Source organism: Alexandromys fortis, unplaced genomic scaffold (genome assembly GCF_014885135.2).
Source record: "Alexandromys fortis isolate MF-2015 unplaced genomic scaffold, M_Fortis_MF-2015_v1.1 scaffold_130, whole genome shotgun sequence".
In the NCBI taxonomy this organism is placed as follows: Eukaryota; Metazoa; Chordata; class Mammalia; order Rodentia; family Cricetidae; genus Alexandromys; species Alexandromys fortis.
This window is the reverse complement of record NW_026068016.1, coordinates 2,221,007-2,230,674: the sequence shown is the minus strand read 5'-3', so window position 1 is coordinate 2,230,674 and position 9,668 is coordinate 2,221,007. Positions and strand designations below refer to the sequence as shown.

At 49.9% G+C, this 9,668-nt stretch overlaps 1 protein-coding gene across 3 annotated transcripts in view; it reads right to left on the bottom strand.

Moving 5' to 3' along the window:
* Window positions 1–6: 6 nt before the first annotated feature.
* The window catches only part of Samd4a (sterile alpha motif domain containing 4A), a 210,206-nt gene continuing 200,544 nt past the window's right edge, over window positions 7–9,668 (bottom strand). For all 3 annotated transcript variants that reach the window (XM_050162419.1, XM_050162421.1, XM_050162420.1), the window contains 2 exons: window positions 6,995–7,078; window positions 7–1,995 (listed from right to left, as the gene is read on the bottom strand). In XM_050162419.1, coding sequence (XP_050018376.1) covers window positions 1,967–1,995; window positions 6,995–7,078 — 113 coding nt within the window. In that variant the 3' untranslated portion in view covers window positions 7–1,966. The remainder of the gene's footprint in view (window positions 1,996–6,994; window positions 7,079–9,668) is intronic.

The window sequence follows — 9,668 nt, the reverse complement described above, 5'->3', positions numbered from 1 at the left end:
TATATATAAACATGCTGCCTTCTTCTGCACATGAATTTGCATCTCCGAGAGCTGGTCCCCTGAAGAGTGGCCTGAATCTTTTGTGATTGTTGTTGTGATGTGTGCATGGAACAGTGTACCCAAGCCTTCTGTACTCACTGAGAGCTGTCTGTCTACTTTGGTGCCCTTGCCTTCTGGACTGTAAAAGGACTTTAGGATTTCTGTTGCAGCATGCAAGGCTGGGCTAGGTGGACATTTGTAATCTTGACAGGCAAACAAAGTTGTGTGGATTTTTATTAAGGCCTTTAAAGTCTGAATGCCCTTCATTAACTTGAAAAAATAACCATGGGCAAGGTCCAGTCATTTGCACGGTCCGATCCCTTTAATTTTGACTTAGGTATAACTTTTTTATTTTTTAAAGAGGTATCAGTCTCACCCATTTAATAAACAGGCCTTATATTATCTCCGAGATCATGCCTCTGGCTAGGCATTCACACCATCACATTTGCACAACTAATTTTCCAGTACAGTGCACAATTCCTTTTGGATTCTCTCTAATATCCTCCATTGGATCAAATTCTGAAATATTGTCTTTGTTGCCCTTAAGAAATAGAGCGATGACTCTTCGGAGCCACAGCTAAGCTCTCACCGTGTTCATGGGTGCATGTGAGTGTGTTTTCCCTTCCCTGTGTAAGGCTGGATAAATCATCCCATGATACAGCACATCTCTGACTCACGGGCATGGTTAGCGCCACCATTTCTCTCATGAGTTTAGCCTTTCCTGCCTCTGCTTTCATTGCCTGCCTTGGATGGTGGAGCCTCTGCCTCTCTGCACTGATCTGACGCTATCGCTGGACCAGTCTTCTTCAGCAGAGATGGAGTGAAAAGGGATACGGTGCCCAGGCTTAGGCTCCAGCAAAACCTCCATCGCAAATGTTCTGAGTCTGAGCCGGCTAGAGGGACCTGCGTCCTCTTGTGTGTCTGTGGAGTGAGACCAACCAGGGGTGGTAGGATGGAGCCTGTGGGGAGGGTGGGATGCAAATCCAGCCCAGAAGGAGGTTGCAAAGTTTACCATTTCTGGGTGACCTATGAGCAAATCCATAACCGATCACATGGCGCCACCATCTTTGTGTCCTTGCCACATCCTCGCCTTTCAAATCCATCCACACGCTCCTCCCACCGCCCCTCCCTCCTCGCGGTGGGAGAAGGCAACTCGAGGCCTACTTGACAGCATCCTTCTTCCCGAGAAGCAGAGCTTGGCAGCCATTTTAAAATACAACCCTGCTACTATTATAAAAATAGATGAAACAAAATGAATCCATAACAATAATCAGTCTTTTACAAAAACCATAGTATGAAGAGAAGTTCTACCCAAACGCTACGCATTATGTACCCTTTAAAATTCTTATGTAAACAATACACAAATCAAAGTTTATCTGAAAGTTTGCTGGAGGGAATTTCGTCCTCTTGCCCTTGTTGCCACACAGCCCTCTCTCGACTGTTTCAAGTCGGGCCGCACGGAAATCCAGTCAGGGGAGACACAAACCGGCCAGCCGCCATCTTGCTCTGGTCGCTATATCCTCCGTCTTCTGCAGCCTGACCACGATGAAGCCTGGCTTTCGAGAAAGTTCCCCAGGGCAGGGCTGCTACCTCCCTCCTGTGTGTCCTCTTGCATCTCTCTCCCCACCCCATTTCCATCCAGGAAGCCACTAGCGACCCTCCACCCCCTCCCAGTCCCACGCGTCCCCTCCCCACCCTGCATACCGTCCCATCCCATGACAGAAACAAATGACAACATGACCAACCCCAGGTCTACTGATATGTTTACAAGGCTGACCTACGCTCTCACAAAATCAAAATGGGCGAGGGACCAGGGGAAAAAGGCTGCAAAGTGTCTCGGAAGAGTCTGTGCAACCCTGAAGATGGCTGACACTGGGCCCGCAGCAGTCGGTTTCACGGCCAGCGCGGTCACTCTCATCTTCAGTTTCTAGATTGTGGAGGTCCGGTCAACCCCGTCTGTGAAAAGGAGCCACAGAGGACTAGATGAGCAAAACCAGTTCTGGGTTAGGCCACCACTGACGGCAATACCGCAGCACCTTGAGTATCCTAGGCTCTGATACAATGTCTTCAGTCACCCACCCACGCACGCACGCACCCCCTCACCCACCAACCCACTGACATTACTGCCCATCTAACATCTGGGCAGTTGTTATATAATAGGAACCACATTGAGACTGGGAGCCAAGATGCAACTACTCTCACCTCCCAAGTACTCACATCTTAGAATGTACACCAGTGACACATAAATCAACAACAATGCTCAGAGTGATGATGGTTCTAAGCAACGTGTTCCCAGAAAGAAGGACCGTGGAGGGAAGGATGGATGGGTCAGCCTTGGAAGTCAAGGACAGACTCATAAAGACACAAAATGACTTCTTGCCAATGGTGCCGGTAGGAGTGTGCTAAGCAGGAAGGGAGGATAGGTAGGGGACCAGAGAGGTGGAATGACGGGTTATGAAATGCAAGGGCTGGCAGTGACCCTAGGTGTAGGAGGAGGGGGTGGGGACGGAGTGGCAAAAACATGTCTGTAAGGACAGGGAAGGGGCTTTAATAGGAATGTGAGGGCAGTTGTGGAGCCCAAACCCATTTCTTTGGCATCGTTTCTCTCTTCCTGAAGTTCTTGATGAAAGGCCATAGACAAAGCGGCCTGCTCCTGCCCACAGCTGGGCAATCAGGGGGATGGATATAGCTGATTCAAATTCTCTGCAGCAAGAATAAAGGCCAGAAAAGCAAAGGCAGATGCTGCGCACATCCAGATCGGAAGCTTGTGATGGTTGCCTCCTTGACATGTTAGAGAATCGGTCACATGGCAAGATGTGTGTCAGAGACTAGAGGCCATGAGTGACTTAGACAGCAGAGCTGCCTGGCTCTGCCCTGCTGCCCGTTCTCACGAGGATTCTATCACGGTCCACAGCGGCAGACGCAATCATCTGCACACCAAGAGGAGGACCTTGGATGGTACAGGGAGACTGAAAACAGCACAACAATGCGATCTCTCTTTAGCTTGGCGCCTCTGGCCGGTGGGCTGATGAAGGGCAAGGGTGGGGTGGGTGGGGCAGGGAAGAAGTAGCCCTGCTGGTGCATTTTGAGATGATGGGCTACATACAGTAGGCAGGGAGGCATGGATTGGTCATTACGGAGCAGAAAAGATGGTTTCCCGCGACTGCTGGATGAGGGCAGTAGTGGGCTAGCTACAGAGTACCTCCCTGGCTTTGGCAAGCTCTAGCGGCCAGCCAGTGTGGCTAGTTCAATCCCCATTATGGCCAGCTAGGCCTAGTGGAGGGGACATTTTTAGTTACTATGCAGGGCTCAGAGACAAGTCAGAAGTGCCTGAGCATTCTAGGGAAAGTTAGGGACCTAGAAGACATGGAAAGGTAGTGAGTGAGTCCCCTGCAGGGCTTTCCTGACCTCCTTGTTGGCGGTGTCGTACTGGCAATTCTGCCAGCTTGAACTCGGAGGAGAGTTTTTTGTTGTTGCTGTTGTTGCAGACGCTATTGAGATAATTATAGGTTCACATGCATCTGTAAGAAATGGTCTAGAAAGGTCGTATGGGCGCCGTGTCAGGTCCTAGAGTAGTGGCAATTTGCACAGGCGTAACGGGACATTACAGTGAGGACACTGACTTTGACCTAGTCCATCGACCTTATTTAGATTTCCCCAATTCTATTTGTACTCGTGTGTGCACATGTGCGTGTGTATAGACAAGAATGGACAAGCATATGTGTAAGCTATGCCAATTTAGGGAGGGATTTTTTAAGAGACAGTGGCCCCCGCTGGTTTGGGGTATGGGAGCATCAGCTAGCCCATAGGTATGGACTTCTGATCAACAGCTGACTCTCTGCGGTGTCAGCCTGAGCCTGTGCATAGGGCTCAACAGTCGTAGAACAGGAGTGTGTGCAGAGGTCACTCTGGCGTGTGGATGTCTGGAGATATCTCTAAAAGTAGAGCATACTCTTGCTTGGCTCTCCGGCCCACACATTAGTGCTAAATCTTCAGAGTTGTGAAAGTGAGGAGCCGGGAGTGTGAAAATCTCAACTAGCTCAGCTCCAAGGCACATTAACTGTGCATTTCAACCACAGGCTGTGTCTTCCAAGGGAAGGCAGATTTACTATTTGCACTGTGAAAACTGCACACTGACAACTTCAGGGGGCGCCACACCCAAGCAAGCACCATAGGTTTAATACTTAGCACTGCAATAAATGCCACCCCAGTGCCTTGAGAAAATAACCTGCATAGGATTTCTGCATCTGCAACAGTGGGGCTGGTGAGGCTTAGGGAAGAGGGGGGCTGGGAAGGGGAAAAGGAAGAGGGTGAAAACCCCTGAGAAAGGGCCTCAGACTCTGACAGCAAGCTAGCTTGTAGATCCCGGAACCCCTCTATAAGGGGCTTAGAGGTTCATCTCGCCTGAGTACCTCAGGTGACACACCCTAGGCAGAACAGAGTCACAGAGTCTGATGAAAGATTCGCAACCCTCTACCTGAGTGTCCTTTTGGTTTTTTTTTTTTTTCTTCAGGGGTTTCAGGGAAGAAGAGATGGCAAAGGAAGGCCAAGAGAAAAATGGCTTAGACAAGAACCCGGAGGGCAGCAGTTGCCAAGGAAACAGAGAAGAGCAGAGACATCAAAGACACTTAAAAGTTGGCACTGTGGACCACAGTGGATGTCATCTAGATACAGATGACTTGACACCATCCTCCTGCATCCCTGCGTCACCTCACAGGGACTTCTTTTCTCTTTTCCTCCCTTTCCTGTTATATGTCTCATTTCTGTCCGTATGTGCACACGTGCATAAGTGCAAGTGTCTGTGTGTGTAGAGGTCAGAGGTCGATGTCAGGGATCTTCATTATTTTCCATCTTATTTTTGAGACAGTCTCTCCTGAATCTAGAACTCACTCATGGCTAGACCTTGAAAACTCCAGCGATCTGCCTGTCTCTACCTTCCTAGTGCAGGTATTGCAGGCACACGTGAAAGCTACCGTGAATAGCTTTTTATATGAACTCTGGGGATTTGAACTCAGATCCTAAGGCTTTTATGGCAAGCACTTTGCCCACTGGACTGTTTCCCCAGCCCCAGAGGAAATTTAATTGTGCTTTCTTCTTGCCATTTGTCTTTCTATAAAATGATTTACTTTGCTGGCGTGAAGTCCCCAGCAGGATTCTCTCCCCTGGCACCTGGAAAGGGCTGACCCCTAGAAACCCTGCCATAGCTGGAGGCCACAGTGCTCCTGTACTGGGCTAAGCCACCTTCAGTTTGATTTACATCCTTTGCCCCTGAGACTGCTTAGGAGGAGGCTGCCTACAAGAAGGGATTGTTGAGAGAAAACAAAAACAAAAAACAAAAACACAGCAATAAAAAGGCTTAGGAGATTAACAAGATGAAAGCATTATTGAAATCTCATCAGTTCCAAGAGGTATTCCGAGAAAATGGAAGAACTAGCTTATTAAAAAAACACACACATACAAAACCAAACACAGGCCTGTTCAATGGAAACTTCTGAATGAAGCATATTTGGCATTTTCACTGCTAATGATAACAGCAGCACTTAACTGTTTGATAAGAGCTTCCAAATGCCAGTTATCCGAGGCCCATCAGGCCCTGCGGGGGAAGGTCAGGTTTCCTTGCTGACTCACAAGGCAGTACCAGGCTCCCCACACAGCCGGGCACCAAGGGGCAGCAGTACACTGGGCTGTGGACTTCCTGCCAGGGAAGCTTTCAAGTTTGTCCATGCTGTGTTTATGGGCACTTCTTCCCTGGTAAGGCTGTTACTGTCCCACTGAATGGCGACACCACAGTTTGTTGATCCTTGTTTGGGTGGTCTCCCATTAGTTATTAGGGGCTGCTGACACAGCAGGGGAGAGGAGCTGGCAACAACTCCCGGAGATGTTGTGGGATGTCCAGGATCAGTGTGACCAGAGAGGTGGAGCAATGGTTTGCAGATAGGGCTCCCTGGATCCTTTCTGTTTCATCAGGAGCCCTGTAGTGCTGTGGGAGCCCCTGGAGCTCCCTCCTGACATTTAGGCTGCTGGGAGGAGTTCCAGGTCTTTACGCTGCTCCATGCAAACCATTTATTTCCTGTTTTGTTTTCAGGACAAGATTATATTTTCACACAGTCCTTAGCATACATAGACTAAACATCTAAAAGCCAGGGCTGGAGGGTCCTGGGAACAAAACTTTCAGGACGGCAGCTTTTCTACCCACTTCCATTAGAGGAGGCTCAGCCAGGCCCTAGGTGTGGCAATGGTCCAGATCTCAGGTGGCCCACCATCCAGGCAGAAGAGACAGGAAGAGGAGGCCGGAAGGGTAGACAGAGCTCATCTCTTCTGCTCCTACCAATTCTCCACAAATGTGCAGACCCCTGAGCTTGGGCCCAAGAGAGCACTGAAGCCCCCCAGGACAGGCATAACGGGGGACTGCAGGCGGGACTGATCAGAGTAGGGGCACTGACTTGGGGAGCATGCTCCTGGCTCTAGTTAAGATGTGTGATTGGACCCAACCCGTGTCTGTCATGTGGCAAAGGGCACCTCAGCGAGTTTGGAGCTCCACCATCACGCAAGCCACTTGCAACAGGGAGATATAAAACTAAGCAGGGATCTTTGCTTCAAAAATTCTATTTTTAGAGCATGTTGGGATATGCTTGGCCCAGACTGGTCGATCCAGTGCCGAGAGGGAACATATCCAATGCTGTGGGAGATGCTCCCATTAGAAGCCATGTCTTGTGTGTGTCTGATGCCTCCAGCTCCTGCATTTGGCTGGGACCACCACTGTGGGGTTCCAGTGTGTGCTGAGGGGAGGAGCTTCCAGGGACAGTGTTGGTCTTTCTGGCCTCCAGTTCCCTGACTCATCTCCCCACAGCATGAAGACTGTGCAGGGAAGGGGCACCACAGCACCCCAAGGCTGCTCTCTTCCCGTCCCACCCACCCTCAAGCTGCCCCAGGTGTGTGGTGAGGACACACTGACCTCCCAGGGCATGCTCCGTCATACTGAGGCACAAGGACTCCAGCCTGTTGTTGATGTCAGGTTCAGTCACAGGAAGCTGGAATTCTGCAGGAGGAAGGGTACATTGGTTACTGGGACTCCTGGGACAAGGAGGAAGTATCCATGATGCCACCTAGTTCCAGGGCAAGTGTCTAGTGTGCCTTCCCTAGGAGGACACAAGGGGACCTTCAGGGCCAGCATGAAGTGGGACCACCTCTGTGGTCTGGTAGATGCCTAGCCCACTGTAGACATAGGCAGCTGGAGGCAAACTGATAAATAATCAGAGCTACAGGCCATCACTCTTGCTTGGGTCATGTGATGGTTTTCCCACAAAAATAAGAGCCAACGCCAGCAATGGTCTGCAAGGCCTCCTTCCATCCTTGTCCTCACACTGCCCTGCTCCTCCGTTCCTCAGCCCTCTTCTACCCCAGACCTTTGCACCGCTGTTCTCTCTGCTTCTGGGCCAGCCCACAAATGTTCTCCCTGCTCACTCTTTCCCTGCCTCCATAGCTCGAGGTCTACTGTCTTCCTGAAAGTACCTTCCCCTAACACTCTTTCCCCCTTTTCCTTTCTTTGTGTCATTAAGGCTGGATGTTGCTCGCGTCTGCCCCTCCTACTTTAGGGCTGGTGTCATTGGAGCAGGGCTTAGCAACAGTCACCGAGTCTGAAACCTGGCCTATGGAATTCTGCTTCATGGGGAGGAGCTGGTCCAATACACCCAGCCCAGCACATTCCCCTCTGAGGGAAGGACTATATCAATGCTTCTACTGCACCGGCTCCTTTATTGCCTGACACACTCCGTCCACAGTCGGGCTCATGAAGACTGGTAGCCCATCAAGACGAGGTAGAAAGCATAGGGCTAGGAGAAGAGCCATCTTCCTGCCGGCCATGGAGACTGCTGTATTCTTCACCACCCTCAGCCTCTGAGCACGTTGATGGAGGAAGCTGAGACCCTTACTCCAAGGCAGCTCCCACACAGCCACAGCCAGTCTATGACCCTCTACCATCAGGTCGTTCTCCATCTTTCAGGCTCTACTGTCCCCTCCCCGCCATGGAAGGCAGCTCTAGGGGCCGCCTTCTCTTGCTGGCTGGGACTCAGTGTCAGCCCCCTTTCCTCCCTTCTCCTGTGGAACCCCGGAACGCCTTTAAGTACCGAGGAGAATCTCACAAACAGCGACAGGGCTTTGACCGCTACCATCTGACTCTCCTAAAACATCTAGCTCTCTCTTCTACCACCAGCAGCCAAAACTGCGACACCCTATGGGCAGGAGCGGAAAAGAAGTCCCGTAGCATATGCTGGCAATTGGGCGTGTGCAGGTGTCTGGGGCATCCCGACACCGCCACTCCTTTTCTGTGTGACCTCAGGAGATTGTTCCTTTCCTTGGGATTGACTTCCTCCTGGCCTGTGGGGAAAAGGATGGAGTGGGCCAAAGTTTGGGCTGTTTGCTTGCTTTTCTACTACTATGCTGGTTTGAGGGACAAGTGTCAGTGGGTTGGTGAGAAACCAAATTGAAGCCATGGCTAAACCAAAACATCTGTTTTCGTCTAATTAGCTGCAGATTAGCATCTTTCTCTGATAGGCGAGATGGTTCAGTGTTTAAAGCACAAAACCGGCATTCCGAGTTTGATCTCCGAAAGGGATTCTCTAGCCCCTACACACATGCCATGCCATGTGAGCGCACACACAAACATGCACACAACAATAATTAAAAAAAAGAATTTTAAAGCTCTTCTTTTGCAATTTGCAGGTGACAGTTCCATCATTTCGAATTCTCAGAGAAGGCTGGCAAAACTGGTCAACATGAAAAGCACCTAGCAGCATCCGGTGACCTTTTTGTGGCAAGTTGCGGCATCCATGAGGCTTGTAAGGCAACTGAGCTAACTCCTGAGTGGATGAAGGCCTGGGAGCTTTCTAGAGAAGGTGGGAGTGAGAAAGGACAGGAGTTTCTCCCAAGCTTAGGAGCTGCTGCTAAGAGCAGGGGTGGGGCCATTAGACCATCCCTGGGGGAAGAGTATTTTCGTATTTTCATCCATTCATGTGAAAATCATATGCACGCAAAAATTAGCAGCCTTTGGGGTGTGAAACCTATAAAATAGAAACAGAATTTTATATATAGCTAGTTAGCAAATACGGACAAAAAAAAAAAAAAACAAACTTCAGCAATTATAGCCGTCCATATGCTCAGTGGAAGAGCGCGTTTACTCTCTAGCGCTCCCTTTTAAACAAACACTGTGGAGAGATTCAGATAAATAAAGACGCTCGACATTTGGCGAGAAGAGTCTCAGCTGCAGGATTTCTTGCCAACACGCAGCAAAATGCCATTTTTCAAGCCTGGGATTGCGTGCTTCCAGGAAGGAGGCTGAGAAACACAGGGCTCTCAGCTCCAGAATCTCCAAGCCGTCGTCCTGGCTGCTCTTTTAGGTGGGAAGCTGGTTTGCTTGCATTTTTTTTTGTTCCCACTCCTCATCCTGACACTCCGGGGAGCTGTGATCTCCACCCCTCTCAGAGCAGTACTGAAAAATTCCAAGTCTTGGAGAAGCCCATATGTTCACATTTCAGAGAACCTTAGTGGTGTGGCGTTTTAATTGTGTATTAGATAAAAAAAAAACAGACCAATGGCATCTTGCCACACACATCAAAGAGGACCAGGTAGAT